Here is a 21,524-nt window from a genome sequence, read left to right as displayed (position 1 = left end):
AGGTGGTGGATGCCCCATCCCTGGAAACATTCCAGGTCAGGCTGGACGGGGCTCTGAGCAGCCTGATCTAGTTGAAGATGTCCCTGCCCATGGCAGGGGGGTTGGACTAGATGACCTTTAGAGGTCCCTTCCAACCCGAACTATTCTATGATTCTATGAAATACAGAAATGAGTGCCAGAATCATCTGTGTGTCCCCCGGGTTCTCATCAAGGCTCTCAGAATATCCTCAGTTACCACTTTTTTCTGTAAGCAAAGTTTGAATGAATATTTCTTTTATTATCCATGTAGACTGTCTTGTCTGATGGGTCTCAAATACTCTTTAGCCTCAAATATACAGGGAGGAAGGAAGAAGGTGGTAGTGGACCTCTCTTCTTCATTGGGCAGCAGTGGTAGCATATTCATTGCAGATGTGCAAGAGTGAAGTGTAAATTTTTCCTTCTGATAGCATTTGAATTTATCTCCCACTCCCTAGCAGAATTCTTGGGCATGAATCATGTGGTTTGTATTGCAGCTGCTTTGCTCTGCTGAAATAAATAGTCATTGGGTAAAGGAAAGAGGGGAGAGAAGTGATTTCCTATTATTTATGGAATTAATAACTTAAGATACTTGTAGACATGGGGTATTGGAAAGGCTGCGAAGTTGGAAGTAGGAAACTTTAGCTTCAGCCCCTGTTCCCATTAATACTCAAGAGTACCAAGTCTTAAACCATGCTGTTTTCTTTGACAGTTTCTTGGCAGGCTTGAGTAGGCAGCTCCCAGTTAATGCACTGGCTGTTTTAAACTTCATTCTTTGGCATTAAAGTCTTCTCTTCTAATCTATAGCGAATGTAGGTGCCTGTCTTTGATAATGAGGATTCAGCTAGGTGGCAGGGCACCTAAACCAGTGAGTATTGCTGTGTTTATAGCTCAGGGGTGCTCAGAAGCTGGTAGTACAACCAGGATGAAATCTCTGCTGTTTTTGGCCGCAGACTCTGCAGTACCTTTTAGTGTGTCTAAGAAATGGTACCAATGGTTCAAGAATATTTCATACATGCTATTTTATAAAAAAACACACATAAACATGATAAACTCATTTTTTGGTGTTAATGTAACCTCGCTGGAGCAAGGGAAATCAAAATCCACAGTAGTAATTAGAATTACATGCTGCTGATTGGTTCAGAAATTCATTAGGCAAAACTTCACTGTTTCAAATCCATAGCTTAAAATTTAATTTCCCAAGTTAAATAATGATAATAGCAATAATACGCTTAGGTTAACAGTAAGACTCTAAACTTTTTATCAAGTGTAAATTTCTGGAGGCATGCTTTTGAAGGAAAAAAAAAGATTGCTAGTGGTATAACCTATTGGACTTTGGCTCACTAACATGTCTTTATGAAGCAATTTGTTATATTCTGTAAGGTGGTAGATTTTTTTTTTATTGATTGGGTAAATGAAAAGAACTGTAAAAGATAACCTAGTGTCCTGGTTTCGGCTGGGATAGAGTTAATTTTCTTCCTAGTAGCTCGTACAGTGCTGTGTTTTGGATTTAGGGTGAGAATAATGTTGAAAACACACTGGTTTAGTTGTCGCTGAGCAGTGTTTACACTAAGTCAAGGACTTTTCAGCTTCTTATACTGCTCTGCCAGTGAGGAGGCTGGAGGTGCATAAGAAGCTGGGAGGGGCCACAACCAAGACAGCTGACCCAAACCGGCCAGAGGGATATTCCATACCATATGAAGTCATGCTGAACAAAAACAACCTGGGGGGAGTTGGCTGGGGCAGGGTGTGGCCGCTGCTTGGGAACTAGCTGGGCATCAGTCAGCGGGTGGTGAGCAATTGCATTGTGCATCACTTATTTTGTATATTTTTTATCTTTTATTATTATTATTATTATTATTATTATTATTATTATTATTATTATTATTATTATTATTATTATTATTATTATTATTATTATTATTATTATTATTATTATTATTATTATTATTTTCCCTTCCTTTTCTGTCCTATTAAATTGTCTTTATCTCAACCCATGAGTTTTACTTTTTTTCCCCAATTCTGTCCGGGGAGTGGGTGAATGGCTGTGTGGTGTTTAGCTGCCTGCCGGGATAAAACACGACACCTAGATAGTTGTTTTTCCTCACTGATGAACTAGTGCTCTTAAAATGTTGTAAGGTACAACAGGAGAAGCTTTGTTCTTGTGTTTTGCTGTGTTAAAGTTCATAGAAGTTTTTGCGTTCTGTCGGAGTGAATTTATTTACTAAATCAGAAAAATATCATTTGTGTTCAAAAAGTTACAGGATCTATGTGCATTTATGGTGACGTGATTCAGGGATGAGTAATTATAAAATATTTTTCCAGCCTTAGATAAACCACGGGCATGAAATACATTGAGGAATAAAAGTGGTAAATAGCGTTAGTCTATGTCACTATTTAATTTTGTTTACTCTGATTGGGTGGTTAGTTCCACATGTGGCATATCAGAGTTTGCACTTAAGCCTGTGTTGAGGGCTTGCTGAAATTCCGGTATCTCTAGACTTTAATGGATTTTAGTGGATCTGAGATGCTGAGGATTTAATTCCAATCACATTTTATTGAAAATGCTATGAAAATATTTAATGAAAAGAAATATTAATGTAAGAAATAAGAGTGGAAAAATCAGACTGAAAAATAGTGTAAATGAATACTAAATCTTACATTTAAGTGACTCAAATAAAATGATTAGCAAACAAAATACACTTCATATTGACTAAGTATATAAGTACTTTCACAGTAGTATAGACAAGCTAGGTTTAATGAAACTGGTAGACCAATTGACCATAGCGTAGGATTTCTATGATTGAATCAATGAGTTTTCCTTAAATTCTGTTTTAGATGGCAATGAAAACAAAACAACGTATGCTAAAAGAAGACTGGGAATTTTTTAAACAGAGGCGTTTTATTGAAGAGCAGGTAGGATTTTTTTTAATACCATACTAAGTTATACTAATGCTTCATGTGTATTTGTAAGATGCAAACATGTGAGTGTAGTATATTGTACTAGTTTTATATGATCTAATTCTGCAACTATGCCAGGCATGAAATTTGGTCAGCTAAAATACAGAAAGGCAAGATCCAAGAAGAGTATGTAATAGTATGTAATCTCATTTATTACAAGGTAAAAACATAAGTACCATAGTCTTAAGATTGAATACCAGGTGTTAAAATTCTTTATACAATAAAAGGGGAATTTTTGATGTCTTAGAGTGGGATCCAAAACAGCCAATACATTGAGCGTGGAGCTGCCTTGTTGTACATGATAGGGAATATTGTGTTCAAGAGTTTAACAAATTCCCTTGTGTGTGCAGAGCTGGGGAGGGTGATCCATGGTAGCAGGGCAGATGATTGCATCTGTTAAGACTCTGGAGATGGCTCCTACATCTGTTTTGTGGGGAAAAGGCTGAGCAGCCTTTTTTAAGCTGTAGCCAGAGAGGGGCTAGTAGAAGTTCCTACCTTATTATAAAACTATCTGCTGTTTAAGACACAATACTCTCTTCTGTAGCCTAGAAGTGTTGACGTATGTATCATGCTTTCCATAAGAGTACAGTGTGACTCAGCTAGAGTCAAGACTGAATGGGGAACCTCTCCGTTCCTGTACCAATGTGCGGAAAGAAACGCTAGCCATGAGCCAAAGAAAGAGAGAGTATGTCAGTACATTTTAATAAACTTAAACTTAAGCTTAAATTGGCAATGTCTCAAAGCAGTCATCAGTAAGTACTTTTTCCTATAAGGAACATAAGCCTGTGTTAACCACGTCTTTAGAACATCTGGTATACAGGGCTCCTCAGAGGACTTGAGGAAGAATCCTCTTTTTTCTTGATCCTAATTGGGCTTAAGTGAGCTGTAAGCCTATGGCTGCTTAGGTAAGGATCAGGTCTGGGCATCTATAAAAGTGGAAGCTTAGGCACATCCTTGTTTAACCTAAGGTTTGTAGGTATCTAATGAAATTAGGTGCTTTCAGGATTAGGCCTCTGCCAGGTGGAGGTTATTTGGATTGTATTTTTTTCACTAATACAGTCAAGCCCTGTTTTCCTTTTCCTTCATTCCTTGAATTTATCCCATTGCGGCTACAGAATTAGTCCTAATTCTTTTTTGCAAGCTAAGGGTGAGTTTGCATTCTCTCTCCATTTGTCAGCAGTGTCCTTTTGTGCATACCATGAAAAAAGACAAGAACTGCTCAAGTTCAGAGTGTGTCAGCAGAAATGCCATGCAAGTTGCACATACAAATGAGTCAAGGAGATGGACTTGGCCACTTTACTATTTCATAGTAGAAACATACATTCTTTGAACAGTTTCAGTGCCAAATGTTTGTTGTTTGTAACTTTGAACTTCTTCCTTTTTTCACTCATGATCAAAACACCACCTTCATGAAATTACTCTGAATTATTCTGCTTTTAAAATATTTTGCCCAGAGAACCCTTTTTGATTTTGTAATTTGTTAATCATGATGTGCCATTGAATTGTTAATGGGAAGACTTGCACTACTAAAACACTGCCTTTATAATTTACTTCAGCTTAATAACAAGAAAGCACTAGCTGGGGAGAACAACTTCACAGACACAATGAGACACATGCTGTCATCACGTTTGAGCATGCCTGACTGTCCCAACTGTAATTATAGAAGAAGGTGAGCTGATGTTTTTTATATGAAATCATAATAAATCATTAATTTCTTGTTTGAGGCAAAAGGAAATATGTTATTGGAACAGAGTGTGGTTACTTTAAATTAATGCTACTTAAACAAGGTCATAAAAATCTGTAATCTTAATTCTTGAACAGATGTACTTGTGATGACTGCAGCCTTTCACACATTTTAACGTGTGGCATCATGGATTCTCCTATAACGGATGATATCCACATTAACCAGTTACCCCTACAAATTGATTCTGCTCCGGATTATCTATCTGAGATCCGCCCACCCAGTATGTCTTCAGCAAGTTCAGGATCAGGTTCCAGCTCGCCTATTACAATTCAGCAACATCCCAGACTGATCCTTGCAGATAATGGTTCTGCACCAACTTTGTAAGTTCTTTTTTCTGTTTTAAAATTTTGTAGTGAATTGAACTTAAGCAGGCAAGTTGCACTGGCTGACTATCATTATGTAATGATAGTTTTGCCTCAGAAAATTATTTAATAATGGTACTGTGTTCAGCAGACCACAACTCCAGTGCTATATGTTGTGCAAACATAAATTAAAAAAGAATCCTGTAAAGTCTTGAAAATTTCTGAAGACGTTGACTTAACAGTATTGCTAGAACTGTGTGTAATATGTACTTTCTTGCTTTGAGATTACAAGGACATCAGATACTGATCTACTTTAAAGCATCATTTTAAAATGTCACATTTTCTTAAACTGAGCAAGGGTACTGGTGATCTTTTCTCTGAGGGATGGTCATTTCATATGAATCAGTTTAGTTCCAAAAAAGCCTTTATTAGGAGGCTTTTAGGATTGTTGAAGTTGTGTTAACTTGAGTCTTGCATCAAAAATTATTGTCCCTATCAGAGGTATCTGTCACCCTCTTTCTTTTATTCAGATCACAATGACCATCAGATTTGAGGCATTAGTCTAATGGTAGGCTTCTGCCCCTTCCATAATTCTGAAGGGTTAAAACTGCTTGGTAGGCTGGCTTCTGTATGTGGTTAGGGTACAGCTATCCAGCAGTCTCCTCTGTCACATGATATTCTAAAGGAATATTTAAAAAAACCCGACTTCAGTACTGGTGGGAACACTAATGAAATACCTGTTGTCAGTATAGTCAAGGGAATTGGCATTAGCATTCTGTGTTAATATGGTGTGATGAACGAGGACAGTGCAGATGTGTGGGATGTTTCTGATGAATATCACTTCACTAAGTTCAATTTCTTTTAAACGTTTACCTTTGCGTCTACTACCATCAATGGTTTAATCTTCCATAACAGGACTTTCGTTTCTGAGCCCCTTTGGGGAGTGCTTGAAAACAGATTATGTGGTGGTATGTTTAGCTACATATTCTTAAATGCATAGTTTGTGATTTCTGTAAACCCTCATTAGTTTTAGTGCTGACATGTCCAAAATTGTTCAGTTTGTCTCTTCAGAAGCTAATTCAGTTGAATCCAAGTAATATTTACTGTAAGAAGCCTATTTTTAGGGAAATATCACTGCTCCTTGGGGAAGGGCCATTTTATGTCTCATATCTGCTGTGTTTTATTTCCTTGTTGCACGTTTGAAATATGCCTAATGGTGCCGTCATGTAATTAAATCTTGGCGCAGTATCTCATGGAATGCAAAAAGATAAAGTGCACAGTTTAATAGCTCTTTTAAGAGCTCTGGATTGCTGTAGAAACATGAACGAACCAATCTTTGCAACACTTCCCTGGAGCGAGTAATTAAACGTTCATGTTCTTTTACTAGCTGTCTGTGCAGAAAAAATTTCCATTAAGTATTTTAGAGCAGATTCTGAAAAGCACGTAGATGTGGGGTTGTCTAGGAAGTAACTGCTATTGAGAAATTTGAATTACTGTGGTGTGTTCAATGTTTCCCTACTTACTGTTACTGGTTTGATATTTAATGTATGGAAAAACTTGAATTTTATATTGTACTTTTTTCCACTTCACACTTTCTGTGAAGGAAATCATTGGCATAAGGCTTTTTTCATCAAATTAAAAGTCATCCATATCCTGTCATTATTAATTTGATAGATTCTTGGTCAGAAAACAGTGGTAGAAAAATATTTTACACAGAAATAACAGAGAATCTTATTTTTGATCTGGTCTGTCATTCAGGCATGCAACTACTATATTCAGTAGGATTATGCGGCAAGTTGCTTGATTTTACTTGCTTGAAATAAGAAGTTCAGTTAAACAACTTGGAAGGCAATCCTTTGACTCCTAACTGGAACATTTATATAAGTGATGCCCTCAACTTTATTTCATTTTGGTGCTCTACCTGCTTTCACAGTAACTGAGGTTACCGAGCACTGTGATTTATCTAAACCTCTTTTCCCCTCAGTGGTAGTGATGATGAAGATGTTGCGCCATTATCAGCAAAATTTGCTGATATCTACCCACTGAATAATTACGACGATGCAGAGGTGGTAGCCAACATGAATGGAATTCACAGTGAGCTAAATGGCGGAGGTGAAAACATGGCATTGAAAGATGAGGTACAGTATTTACATTGTCGTATCTTCTTCTGGCAGTTGGATGTGCTCGCTGGAGAAAGGTCTGTCCTTCACCCCTATGTTAATGAGTTAATGTTGTCCAGTCTCCTCAGGTTAGCAGTACTAGCAGCAGTTCCTCAGAAGCAGATGATGAAGAAGCGGATGGGGAAAGCAGTGGTGAACCACCAGGGACTCAAAAGGAGGAAATGTCTCTAGGAAAAAGGACATTAAGGAAAGATGAAGCAAAAATGGATAGTCCACCGCCTTCTTACCCCAGTCAGCAGGTATAGTAATCTAAAAGAAACCCTTCTAGTGAATTAACTTTAGAAATGTGGCTGCTTGAATAGCAATACATTTACATCTTTAATTAAATGTTTAACTTTTAATGTATTAAGTTATCAGTAGGTAGGTATGATACCTAAAATATTTTTCAGCTGATTGTATATTGTCATGGCTAATATCTTCCCATAGTCAAAACCTGAAATATGTTAGTTATATTGAAGGGGGCTTCAGTAAAAGGGGAAAAAAGTTTATTCCTGCCTGCATGAATGAGAAACAGAAACTAAGAAGCATTTCTGCTTGGAAGTTTGAGCTTGGTCTTTGTTAAACGTTAATGTTAAGTTATTTGAAATTAATTCAGGGGAGGAGGGGGAAGTGATGCAAGTATTTAGTTAACAGGCACTTCTTAATTACATCTGAGGACTAACTTTCCCTGTTGAGGCCCTGTGTAGTTAAATCCATTGCATGACTTGTGGCATGGGTCTTGGGGTAGTTGATGACTTTTTTTTTTTAATAGTTTAAGATTATTAAGCTCTTTATTGTAAGGTCACCAAACCACCCAGAGAACCAAGCTGAAAGTATCTGCTCAGTAGGTAGTGGTGTTTGGTTTAACAGCTGAGCACCAAAGCAAAGCATCCAATGGACTTGTCTTTGTGACTGTGTGGCTTTTAATCTGAGTTATCCTGCAGCTACAACACGGGCTTGCTGCTTTGAGAGAGAACACACCAGTCACTTATTGCTTATTGTACAAAAGAATCCACATCGGAGGGGGCATCTTTGAGAGCTTAGATGACAGTCAGGTGGGAACTCCCATTAGCTCTTCCCCTGTGGTTAGCATGTTTGTAAGGCCTTCCACTGGAAGTATTTTCTCATGTGTTAAGAGTATTAAGCTACTTTTCTTTCAGCAAGTATGTTGAGATTTTTTTCTGTGTATGGCTGACCAATGACATAATACTTATATGGGGTGAGACCTCTGTCAAACTAGTGTGAAACTGGTGAACAGATTCAGCATTTGTTGTGGAAAATCAAGTGAGATTTTGTAAGTCTACTTGCCTTAGGGAAGCAAACTAAAATGCAGGATAAAAAGGCAGATTTAACCTTTCTCTTTTTTGTTTTCTTTGAGGAAGAAGAATTTTCTCAGAATTATTCTGAGGAACTCTTAATGACTTTTTTTTTTAGCCTGATTTTCTAATCAGAGCTGAGTATCTACCTTGTAACACTGCATTCAAGTGATTGATTTCACTGGTACACATCATGTGCATTTGAGATTTTTTTGGCATTATCTGTTGGGGTTGCTCATTTACTTGGTATCTTTATTCCTCTTTGGATTCCTTTTCATGCTTAGTACACAAAAGTTGGTCAGAATTGGGTTTTGAATCTTACCATACTGTTTGACATCTTTTTTCCATTTTCAGTTGTTAGTAGATTTGTATTGGTTTCTTGAGAATACTAATTTTTTTATGAGAAAGTCTTCCCCCCCCCCCCATACACTTAATTCAATCATTGTATTTGGTTTATGAAATCTTTGGTTGTTAAAATATACGTTGTGTCAAAGGCTGTAATGCTTTTAAGTGATAATGAAGAGTTACTTGTTTCTGAGAGGAAGGCATATTGAAGAAGAAATACTGAAGAAGGCATACTGAAGAAGAATACCACCTGTCAATTCTTTCTAGAAAGCTAAGTTAGCTAATGTTGCTTTTTGGAAAAATGTGTGCTGCCACATTGCTGGGAAAACTAGCAATTGGGAAGTGTTCCTGGTATTGCTTCTGGTAAAATTATCTTCCAGTGAAATGTTAGATGACAGTGGCAGGAAAAAGTACTGAGCTGAGAGGGGGAAATGGAGCTGCTGTTCCCTGGGCTGCTTTTCTTCCAAAGTCTTGAATCCTTTTGAGACAACAGAGGCTAATGATACCTTGAGACCAGTAAAAGGTTCTAATAAGGCATGGATTTCTCATGGCTGATGCGATTATGAAATGTTTCATGAGAAATGTCTGCTTCACACAGTCACAGAATAGTTGAGTTTGGAAGGGACATCTGCAGATAATCTAGTCCAGCCCTCCTGCTCAAAGCGAGATCATCTAGAGAAGGTTGCTCAGCACTGTGTACAGTCGGGTTTTGAGTATCACCAAGGATGGAGGCTCCAGAAATGCTATGGGTAACATGTTCCAGTGTTCAACCACTCTCACAAACCACTAAACGCTTTGAGCTTGAGTGGAATTTCTGTATTTCAGTCTGTGCCCATTTCCTCTTGTCCTTTCATGAGATACCACTGAGAGAAGTCTGGCTCTGTCCTCTTTACTCTCCTCTTCGCTGCCCAGTCAGGGAATACACACTGATAAGATCCCCCAGAGTCTTCTCTCCTGAGGCTGAACAGTCCCAGGTCTCTCAGCCTCTCCTTGTATGACAAATGCTTCAAGGCCTAAATCATCCTTGTGGTCCTTCACTGGACTCACTGCAGTATGTCCATGTCTCTCTTGTACTGGGGAGCCTAGAACTGGACCCAGCACTCCAGATGTCTCTCACTAGTGCTGAGCAGAGTAGAAAGATCACCTCCCTTGACATGCTGGCAGTGCTCTGCCTAATGCAGCTCAGAACTACTTCCAACTTTATCAGCTAATCGACCCTTATTACTACTTTCTACACATAGTGTTTTTCCATATGCTTGGAAAATTGTGGAAAATAATAATCCAATTTGATTTTTTTTTTATAGTAGGGTAATTAATTGCCTAGTAATGATCAAATGCTGTCAAGGTTCCTATATATATCTGTTATTGATTATTTGTATCAGTATCTTGCTTTTTGTCACTGATAGTGGACATTAAATATTTGTACAGTATGAAATGCTGTCAATTATTAGGGCATTCTTTTCTTAACTAAGATAAAGATCCTCCACTAGTGCTTTTACTTCACTACAAGGTTTTTCTGTTGGTATTAGATGAAAGAATTCTGTGGATGCTCTGAAAATATTAGTTGATGTATGCAAAATGAAGTAATATTAATGATTACTAAGAAAAAAGGATGGGGGAAAAAGCTGATTTTATTGTCTGTCGAGTAGATTGAATTTTTTTTTTTTACATTTTCTTACAGGCTGACCAAGGTTCAAATGCTTGTGAATGTCACGTTTGCAAACAAGAAGCCTCAGGTCTAACAGCCTCTGCACTTGCAACTGGACGCTTGCCTGCTGGCCACCAGTTTATGAATCCTGAAAAACCTGCACATCCTGCACTTCATCTTTATCCTCACATCCATGGGCATATACCATTGCATACAATTCCTCATCTGCCTCGTCCACTTATCCATCCCACCTTGTATACAGCCTCTCCCTTTACACACAATAAGGTAAGCCTGACGAAGGAGATGAATGCATCCTGGTCCCAGGAAAAATACTGTACACCTGTATAAACCAGCATGACTGAGTATCAGTGAAACCATGAAAGTTGCTTTAAATTGTGGTCTGTTTATAGTAGTCCTTTTGGAGGGAATAGTGAGGGGTAGGGAATAGGACAGATTCAGAACTGGTGGAAGGTTCATACAGCAGGGCTAAGGGCAGCTTTTGTTAGGAAGACTGATAATTTCCTTACTGTGATTAGAAAGAACGTGGAGTCAAATGAGTCTTCAGTGGTGGAAACAGTAACGGGGCTTTAGTCAGTGTGATAGGACTAATTAAATCTTCATTTCCCATATACTGAAGGTCAAAATTTAATTCAAAATTTAATATTCCATTTTGGCGATAATATCCTGAGGTTTCTAGTTCACAATATTAGTGATAAATTTTTTTTGAGACAACTGAGGCATAGGAGTCTATTTTTAAGTGGTTTTGTGCTTTGAGAGAACTTGCTTTTTTGCAGGTTCTGCAAAATTCTTTTGACCTAAAACTTGTAAGTAATAAACAAGAGAAAGATGTGGAACAAGGATTGGGACCAGGTGACTGCTTTTCAGAAGTATGAGTCAAAAGCAAGAATTACTATTAATGTGGTGGTGTTTCACATAGTATTTAAATCAGTTGAATTGTGGGTGCTGCTGAAAGGGGCAAAGCCTTTGTCATTAGGTACATATTCCTGTCATCTCCCTTTCATCTGGTCCCGTGATCCTGTGGTTGCAAAGAGAGTAGATTAGTTCACTAAGATGACTATTACTTAGTCTTATTGTCCTTCTTAACATCCACTTTGTTTTTTCCTGTCTTATCAATGTCCCTTCCTTATCTTTGTTGCAGCGCACCAGTTCCTTAACTGCAGTGTGCCAGCATGCCATTTCTCAACAGCCCACTGCCATTCTTCTGAAACCCCTAGTTGTTGTACCCCCACCTTCTGCCATCCTTCCAGAGCTCTTTTTACATCCCTTATAGCAGTCTACTCAAGCTCCCATCCCTGATCTCTGCTGTCTTTCCTTTCAGAAGACCTTTGTGTAGTGGAACATCCGCAGCACACTGTCAAGGCTACACCAGAAGCCCCATGCAGAGTAGCAGGCTGCTAGCACCAAGTGGCCTTGTAATGCAGGCCAGATCTATTAGCTCTGGCACAGCACCTGAACCAGCTGGGCTCCATGTATTTATGTTATGCTGGAGCTGGAAAGACATATGTGGAAGCTGAAGCTTTAGGGGAGCTTTCGCCTTTGAAGAGCCAGCTGAATTCAGCAGAGCTGGTAGTGAATGAGCTAATAAGCCCTGCTGGATCAGGCTTGGTTCATCATGGATAGGCTGTTCTGCCCTGTGAAGTGTTTCTTTGTACCCATGTGTGAGAGTTTTCTTTTATGCAGGATATTCCAGCCCCTCCCACTTCACCATTAGTCAGATAGTGAAAATCCTTCTGTACAGAAAAAGGAGACTGGGTATATAGGTAGTTTGCTTGGCTATGAGCGTTTAGACTTTCATGTATGAAATGTCATTGGACTCAGCTGATATTTTTAATATCTATATCTACTTCTGTGTAGCTTTTCATTGCATCAAATGTAGTACAAAAATAGAACAAGCTCACTTTTCCTTGGTTTTTTTAAAGGTGACAGTAATTGAGCATAATGCTTGCATTGCACAAGGTCTCTGGGAGAAAGTTACATTTTGGAATGTGAATAAACAATTTCAGCTAGAAGAAATGGGGTGAGGCAGAACAACTTGCCTCTACAAAACAAGAAAAAGTGTGTGTTCCTTTTTTCCCCCAGTTGCTTCTTAGAATAAAAGGGTGTATTCCTTGCCTGTTAAGTTTTAAGTCAGGAACCTGTTAATACTTGGAGATGAAAAAAGCAGAAGAATATAATCAACTTTCAAATGATGTTTTCAAATAATAAGTGTTTTATTTCTTTTTCTACTGTGCTTATTTTAAATCCTGAAGTGTTTGTAATCCCTTTATCACAAATGTCTTATGTGTTAATGATTATCATGTCACAGAGGATTGTTTTTGGCAGCTTGGGCTTTGAAAGGTAATAAATCCGAACAAGTTCTATGTTCATACAGGTACTGTTTTTAATTAAAAATGAGGGCCTACCAATATATATTAACCCAAGTATTTCTGGAGAACGCTTTTTTGTATTCATCAGTTAGCTGAATCTAAAAGCAATGTCTGTGATTATAAATTGTGTACATACAATCTGTGTAACATATTATCTGCATAAAAAAATCAACAAACCAGTCTTTTTATCATTCTGGGAAATACTGTTTATTATGCTTTTTATAATGCCTTTCACAATTGAAACACTATGATTTGAATATTGCTGTTGGAGTGACTGTGTAAGCAAACAGAATATTAATGAGGAAAATACTGTTTATTTTTGTAGGCATTACCGCCAGCTCCAGTTCAGAATCATACAAACAAGCATCAAGTATTCAATGCATCTCTCCAAGATCATATTTATCCAAGCTGTTTTGGGAGCACTCCAGATTGGAATAGCTCTAAATTTATAAGTCTTTGGGGATCAGAGATGATGAATGACAAGAACTGGAATCCTGCTACATTTTTGCCTGATACAATTCCTGGTGAGGGTTTATTACTACTTCACACTGACTAGTTAAAAGCCTTATGTTTTGAAATGGAGTGTGGCACTTTTTTCCAGGAATGGTAGGTTTCATCATCATGGTTTTACAAGACGGGATTCTGGCAGATATTTGCTGCCATTTCTACTCCAGTGGGGCTGAAAATTGAAAAATAAATTCTTATGTATTGGGGAGAGGATGCTAAAGGCAAAAGAATAGCACACTATTTTTCACCTACGGTCATTGTCTAGAGGTATTTTTGTCTTCAGAAGTTTAGAGTTGCAGAGAAATGGAAATTGAGGGGAAACTTAAATAACTTTTGGTCTTCTGCCACAAAGGCCTGCTCTTTTTCTACAAGGTTGTAAGAGCACTGGTAACGTGGTACTACATCCTGCTTCTTATAATGCGCAGACATAACTGCATTGTCATTCAAAAAGATAGAGGCGTAAATCAAGCAAAAGATTAATTGAAGTCAGGAAGCCTCTGGAAATACTAATGGTTAAAGTGAAAGAGAACAGAAGAGAAATAACATATATATCTATATATCTTTCCATTCACTTCATAGTAAATATTAAAATGCCTTTTTTATTTTATTTTATTTATTTATTTTATTTGACTTGTATGAAAAAGGAAGAAGGTTTTGTGTGTTGGCTTTTTTCAGACTGATCTGCTGCTAACTTCTGTCAAGCTACTACAGTGATATTTAAAAGGAAAGGCATTAAAAACCTCCAGAAAACTTCCCTAGTAGCATAGCTCATCCATTTACAACTGTAGTTATGGGTAGCTGTTCCAACAGATGGTTAGTGGCAAGCTTGTGTGGAAGGTCTATCACAAAGGTGTTGCTGTAGTTAGCTGGAATTACCAATAAGTAAAGATAAGGTTTGTGATGTTATATTGATAGAAGGATATGTTGTTCCTGCTCATGATTGTTGCATGGCAAACCTGGACTTCAGATGTTGAAGCTTCTATACTTAGCATGTAAAATGGTGTCCAATTTTAATTTTTAAATTAATAAGTGGATAAAGGTATCTGTAGCATCTTTGTCACTTCTTAACACACTTTTAGTAGTGTTCTTAAAATTGTAACTTCAAGGTTTGTGACTTCTGCTCTGAGACTTCTCAGCACTTTTTGTTACAGCTATAGTATTTGGTGGTGAGGGAGAGGAGGATCACTTCACTAATCCTACCAAGCCAACGCTAACAATATATCCTTGCTTGTCTGTGTCTAAATTATTGAATGGTTAATTCTAAATGCCATAAAGACAATTCTGTAATTCTGTGATTCTTAATTGCTATGTGTGTTTCAATTGAAGGGAGTGATATATTAGCACCAGCACTCTCGGAAATAAGACCCGAAGCACTTCCTACTACATCTAGCAATGAAGCAACAGCAGTTACTGACAGCAAAGAGAAAAAAAATGCTGCAAAGAAGAAATGTCTGTACAATTTCCAGGATGCCTTTATGGAAGCTAATAAAGTTGTCATGGCAACCTCTTCTGCCACTTCTTCTGTCTCCTGCACAGCTACTACAGTGCAGTCAAGCAGCAACCAATTCAAAGTATCATCCAAGAGACCTTCATCGATAGGTAAGGATTTGTAATTCACATACAGCTTACTAACTGACTCAAGTACATTTAGCTAACTGTAAAGATTTATATGTGTTTATTTTAGTAATATTACGCATCTTGATGATTTTCGTTAGTTGCTGGTTTTACTACTCTTGAGTTGTAGTCTCTGTACTCCTGGATTAAAGAACTTTGTAAAAGACCTTGATGTTAGAGTTTGGGACTGAATAGAAACGTGTTGAAATACTACCCCATTTTTACAGAAACTGAGAACATCCAGCACTTTGCATGATTGTTTGGGTAATTAATGGAGACTTACTAATTATTTTTAATTGTGGTTTCTTTTTCCCCCCAATTTAGGTGAAGTGTTCCACAATATTAATAAAGAGGACCATAGACATTCTGCACCAGTTGCACCACGAAATAGTCCTACCAGTTTAGCATCCCTTCCTTCACTGTCTCCTGCTGCACTGTCTCCAGCCTCTACACCACATCTTCCAAATCTTGCTGCTCCTTCTTTCCCCAAAACTGCTGCAACAGCCCCTGGATTTGTGGATCCTCATTCAGGTCTTTGTCCTACTACAGTTGCACCTCCTACTTCAACTACAGACAGCTCTGTAAGTGCCCCACCAAGTGTCTGCAGGTAAGTTTGTTGTTGTTATTGCTGTTCTTTTTTATAGTAGAAGGGGAATTAAAATACAGATACCTTTTCTCCTTTGCCAATGTTTGTAGCATGAAAGAAGAGCTGTCTGTGTGTTCAGCAAATGAGACTAAGTTCTGATACTTAGTATGTAACTTGGTGTGAGACTTTACAGATATGATTTCCATTGCAGGATCTAGTTACTGAGTTTAGAGGCTTAAAAATGAATGTTTGCTCAGTTTTAGAAATGTGGCCTGGGGTAAATAAGTCAAGCTGTATTCTTTCTTACTCTGTCATTGTCAGTAGTGATTGCTGCTGCTGACACGCAAACCTGTTGTATAATGTATCTGTTTTCTGTCATTTTGGCATTACATGGCAAGCAGGAATGAAAAGCTGTGAAAACTTAAATCTGTCTACAGACTCCTTAGCTCAAACTATAAAAAGGTCATACATGGTCTTGAGACCTGCCACATAGTAACACGTTTTCCTGACTGCACTTAGGATTTCTTAGGTGTCAGTCCCACCATTTATACAGTGGTTGTAGTGTGGAAGGATGTTCTGATTTCCAAAGGTTTTCAAAGGTCTTGGAGGTTGGGAGGAGTTTGGAGCTGTCTTCTGGTAGTGCTATGTATTGTGGCAGACTGACAATGGTGCCAACTCTTTGATATGTCTGAAGAGTGCAGGCATAACAGAAAAGCAGCTAATCATTGCTCTAAGTACTATGTGACCTGTAGGGCTGTGGTCATGGCTGCTATGAATGCAGTCTCCTGGCTACTGCAGTAGTTTTCAGAAGATAATGTGAGATTTAGGCAGAGTTAGATAACTGCATACCTGAAGTACTTCTAAAAATGCCCTTATTTCTGTTATCAACTGGTTTTATTGATGATACCACAAAATAAGTAACTGTTCTTTCATGCTCGAGAAATTATTGCAATTTCGTAACTTTCTTACCTAGTGCAGAGAGAGAATTGAATATAGGCTATTTAATGCAATAGAAATCCAACTTTTATCATCATCTCCAGGTGCTAACATGATAAAGTAATTTTAGTTCATAAGGAATGAACTGGGAGAGAACCCAGAAATAATTATTGCAGTCTGTATGAATCAGGGATGTGCTATAATGGGAAAAACTGCCTTATGCTCTAGTCTTGATCCAGTGACTGAGTGACAGAACTAATGAAGCCTTGATTTCTATGGAATTGTATCTGTTACACCTAGCATGTGCTATCCCACTGTGCCGCTGCGCACTGTAATGCTGACTCTCAACAGGCAAGAAACAGTGATGCCAAGGCTGCTCAAACTGACTTGTCAGAATGTTTGCACTGACTGGCAGTATCTCCTGTTATGTGCAACAGTTTTGCATGCCTTTTCCCTAACTAGAATACTGAAGTTGAACAGTTTTTCATTCTGCCCTGGTCACTAATTCTTGAAAAACTTACGGAGGGGAGGGCAGGGGAAGTGAGGTTAGAAAGAAGATTCACATATGTTTTGCAGTTAAGACAGATTATGGCCAGTTTTCACCTTTCTAATATAAGAACAAAGAAATACTAATGCTAGATGAGTGGATATTTTTTAAATACTTTTTACATTTGAAGCAAAATCACATCAGTTTTAGAAGAACTAGACAGTAGATATGTTGGGCACACAGTTATGCAGAACTCTGGAGGGAATAAACTGCTATGCTTATTGAAGAGACATGCTAGTATTTCCCCTTGAAAATAAAGGTGCAAACAGGGTAATGGGAACGTTTTGTTTTTAGCTGACCTTGAATTTTTTCTTTAAGTCAAGAGTTTGAAAATCCATCTAAAACCAGGGGGGGTGTTTAGAAATAAGTTGAGTACTTTGCAACTGCACAGCTCTCTTCAGACCACAAGTGATGAGAGGGGCAGCAGTTTCAAAACCATACCATTTTAAGAAGCTAAAATCATTAAAATAATTAAAAAAGCTAAAATCACTACTTCTGAAACTATTTTACCTGTTTAAAGCCAGGAAGAACAGTTCCAAAACTCATTCTCTAGGCTGCTCGTTCAGTGAGTCACTAAATGGGTTTCTCATAAATCATTTTCCTTTGTATCATCTTATCTTGCTGCTTGGTTTTGAGCGTGTCTATTTGAAAGCTACTGGATGAAGGCTTTAGGATTTAATGCATCAGTGGTGGCTGATATCCCAGTTTCAGAGTCATTGTTTCTGTTAGATGTACATATAACTGTATAGGTTTGTTTGTTGTTTTTCAAATACCTCGAGTTTTTATAAGCTTTTTCTTAATTTAACAGTGATCCTGATTGTGAGGGCCATCGCTGTGAGAACAGTAACACATATGATCATCAACAGTATGACGGAGAGGAGAGCCAAGATGAAGACAGCTGTTCAGAGCATAGCTCCAGTACCTCAACATCCACAAATCAGAAGGAAGGAAAATACTGTGACTGCTGTTACTGTGAGTTCTTCGGCCATGGAGGAGTAAGTTGTTGGATTTCAAATCTTTTTATTTGCTTTTTTGTCACTTACTCATCATCAATTGCATGTGATTTATCAGTCGGCAACTAAGGGGGTGGCATTGGAGCTTGCTCAAGAGAAGTACTAAAAGGAGCATGGTTAGAAAGTAATTTTCCTCTTTGAAATGAAGAATTGAAACAAACCTTTCCAGTTGAAAGCAATTCAAGACCAATAAAAATGACTAACAGATTTAGGAAGCAACTGACTTGGATAAAAGATACCATGTTTGACTGAAACTGCCAACAGGGGCATTGAGCCATTTAAATAACTTTACAAGATTCATGCACTCATCTGTAGTAGTGTAATTATAAATACAGTGTAGTGTACAGTATTTACATTTAATTATTTATATTTACTGTAAATATACATTTATATTTACAATAGTGTAAATATAAATGGTGATTTTGGGTAAAAGTACACTTAATATAGGCTATTTTTTAAAATGTTCGTGGCAATTTGAGCCATTCTCCCATCTGTAAAAATAGCAATCCTCAAACTATTCACTTCAACTTTATTTTAAAAAAAAAAAAAAAAGAAAAAAAAAATTTCTAACCTAGAACTTAAGCAGTGTAAGTTTAAATTGCACTTTTATCAAAGGAAAACCCAAGCTGCATTTTCCCTGTTTTTAATATTACAAACAATTTTCTTTACTGGTGCATTTTGATAGGCCCTGACTTCTATTTGTATTTAAAGGGTATTTTGAAGAAATTATGAAGTTCTAAACCATGCATGTTATACAAAATCTTTTCCTTTATGTTCTTCATTTTAATACTTCGTTTGAAGCATCCTTAAGTTAACTTCATACCAGTAGCATGTCTAGTGAATTCTTATAATCATCTCTCTTCATTTGCACAAATGAAATGTTAAAAGCTGTTAAGTTGCCACATTAAATTTTTTCTTAACTTAAAATTTTATTTTCCTGCTGGCCTCATTTGTAAATCTGTGTGTAATCTGTTTTAATAATCAGTTAACTGGTAGAATTTGAGTCTCTGGCATTTTTTTCCTATTTGAAGTAAAAGCTCAGTTTATTGGCCATGTATTTGATCAGATGCAGTTTCATCTTAGGGCTTGAAGTGAATTAAAAGCCCCTGCCCTGTGGCTGAAAGGGGCAGGGGGGAGATCCCGTTTCTCGTTGCATGTTCCCACCATATCCATGATTGATCTGTCTTTGATAGTCACCTGATTGCACAGTAAGTTATTTATTTTGCTGAAGTGGCAGAACGCTACAGGATTTTTAAGCTAATAGGCTTTGTTTTGCTCGTTTAATGAGTTGAACTGGTGTAGCTCCAAACAGATGGGCACCAGATCTGGTGCAGGAGGGGAGAGGGTAAGGCAGCAGGAGAGGAGGAGGAGTGAGGAGCTGAGAGGCAGGAGCAGTGGATGGGAATACAGATATGAAACATGACGCAAGGATTCAACTTGCAGCAGTGTTAACAAGTTAATGATGCGGCTCTGCTGGAGGTATGCTGGCACGCTTCAGTGCCAGGTAATCAAGCCTTCACAGTTACAGCCCAGAGGCCCATGTAGCCCAAACTCTGAAACAGACTTCATAGAAAATAGAAACAGCAGCAAATGTCTGCTCCTTTCAAATTTTCAAATGTGGTATACCGATCACAAGAGAATGTGGAAATCTCCTTTCTTGCTTTTAAAAGCATTTCTTTGTCTTCTCACTTGTGCATTCCCCCACAAGATCAGTCATTCTTTCAGTTGGAAAATACAGTTCACAAGCTGGCACCAAGTCTGACAGGTCTGTTTGCCTGTTAAACACACCTTTAGGTACATATACAAACAATGAGAAGTTTGATATTCAGGTTTGGACCTTCCAAGTTATTTGAAGGTCTCTAAAATTTCGAAATCTCACAAGTATTAGGTCAGTGAAATATTTACATTTAGTCACTCAGTTCTTGTCTCATGTCCTTCAGCCTCCAGCTGCACCAACCAGTAGAAATTACGCAGAGATGCGAGAAAAGCTTCGTTTACGTCTAACAAAAAGGAAAGAGGAACAGCCGAAGAAACCAGATCAGATCTCTGAAAGGGAAAGTGTTGTTGACCACCGAAAGGTGGAAGACTTGCTACAATTTATAAACAGCTCTGAAACCAAACCAGTAAGCAGTTCTCGGGCAGCCAAGCGAGCCAGACATAAGCAAAGAAAGGTAAGACATAAAAGTATGTTTATCCTAGACCTCATGTCTTTGAGAATCTGTGCACTCTCTGTAAGTATACCACTGTATACTGACTTTATAATAATGGTATAATTGTTTTCTGTGTAGTTTGTGATACACTGCCTGTTTGTATATACACAGCTAGCTTACCTGTTCTGATGCTGCCTGAGGAGTTATGTAGTAGGCTGGGAAGATTCCTCACAATGTCATTGTCATGTGTTTTGTTGAAAGTCAGCTTTATATTGGAATTTCCCACACTTTAGAAAGCTATTTCTAAATGTCAGAAATATTAAGAATTTGATTGTTTTGCAGAATTGATATTTAAAAGTGGGGGAAGTTATAAAACTGGTGTTTCTTTATTGGGATAATGGTTATGATAATGTATCTCTGTAGGAAGCCAGGAAACACTAGGTCAGTACTTTTATGAGAGTGGAAAAGTCAAGATTTCATATTTTTAGAACCACTGCACTGGGCACCTTGCTGTCCTGACTGAAAGAGATTAAACGCTGTGCCACATGATGACACAAAGGGCTAGCCCAAGCCAGAGTGAAGTGGCGAGCTGCAAAGAGGGGACAGGGAAGAAAAAATACAGGTTGCTTTCAAATGGAAATTGGCAAAAACACTTCTAAAAAACTCTGAAGTGTAACAGTGAAATTATTTTTTGAAAACAGTATTTGCTGGATTAATAGAGGAAATATGTATTTGGTTTTTTTTAAGTTGAACAAGCAAGAAATTGGCTTTTCTTACTGCAGTTCCAGTATCATCCTTAGGTATAAAGTTCAAAGTGCAATGAGATTGATTGTTGAATGTTTTTGAATTCTGGTAAGTACGTTGTGTGACCACACTGTAAATATTTCTTGTTCGTGGATTTGCTTGCTGGCCCTAATTCTGCATTCTTTAAATGCTTCCATGGGTTTGGAAGACTGATGTTCACAAGTTATATTCTTTATGTTCATGCAAAGTGCAATGAGATTGATTGTTGAATGTTTTTGAATTCTGGTAAGTACGTTGTGTGACCACACTGTAAATATTTCTTGTTCGTGGATTTGCTTGCTGGCCCTAATTCTGCATTCTTTAAATGCTTCCATGGGTTTGGAAGACTGATGTTCACAAGTTATATTCTTTATGTTCATGTTATAGAGTCATAGAATTATTAAGGTTGGAAAAGACCTCTAAGGTCATCGAGTCCAACCATCGACCCAACACCACCATGTCCACTAAACCATGTCCCTAAGTGCCGCATCTACACGTCTTTTAAATACCT

General features: G+C 37.8%; 1 protein-coding gene across 1 annotated transcript in view; it reads left to right on the top strand.

Moving 5' to 3' along the window:
* The window catches only part of FAM193A (family with sequence similarity 193 member A), a 55,602-nt gene that overhangs the window by 22,759 nt on the left and 11,319 nt on the right, over positions 1-21,524 (top strand). Inside the window, exons 8-18 of the mRNA XM_009285396.1 lie at positions 2,854-2,931; positions 4,533-4,645; positions 4,798-5,040; positions 7,007-7,160; positions 7,262-7,441; positions 10,524-10,775; positions 13,203-13,401; positions 14,711-14,983; positions 15,323-15,605; positions 17,876-18,062; positions 20,021-20,251. Of these exons, the coding sequence (XP_009283671.1) occupies positions 2,854-2,931; positions 4,533-4,645; positions 4,798-5,040; positions 7,007-7,160; positions 7,262-7,441; positions 10,524-10,775; positions 13,203-13,401; positions 14,711-14,983; positions 15,323-15,605; positions 17,876-18,062; positions 20,021-20,251 (2,193 nt within the window). The remainder of the gene's footprint in view (positions 1-2,853; positions 2,932-4,532; positions 4,646-4,797; positions 5,041-7,006; positions 7,161-7,261; positions 7,442-10,523; positions 10,776-13,202; positions 13,402-14,710; positions 14,984-15,322; positions 15,606-17,875; positions 18,063-20,020; positions 20,252-21,524) is intronic.

This window comes from Aptenodytes forsteri, unplaced genomic scaffold (genome assembly GCF_000699145.1).
Source record: "Aptenodytes forsteri isolate BGI_AS27 unplaced genomic scaffold, ASM69914v1 Scaffold88, whole genome shotgun sequence".
Classification (NCBI taxonomy): Eukaryota; Metazoa; Chordata; class Aves; order Sphenisciformes; family Spheniscidae; genus Aptenodytes; species Aptenodytes forsteri.
This window is presented reverse-complemented; position numbering and strand designations above follow the sequence as displayed.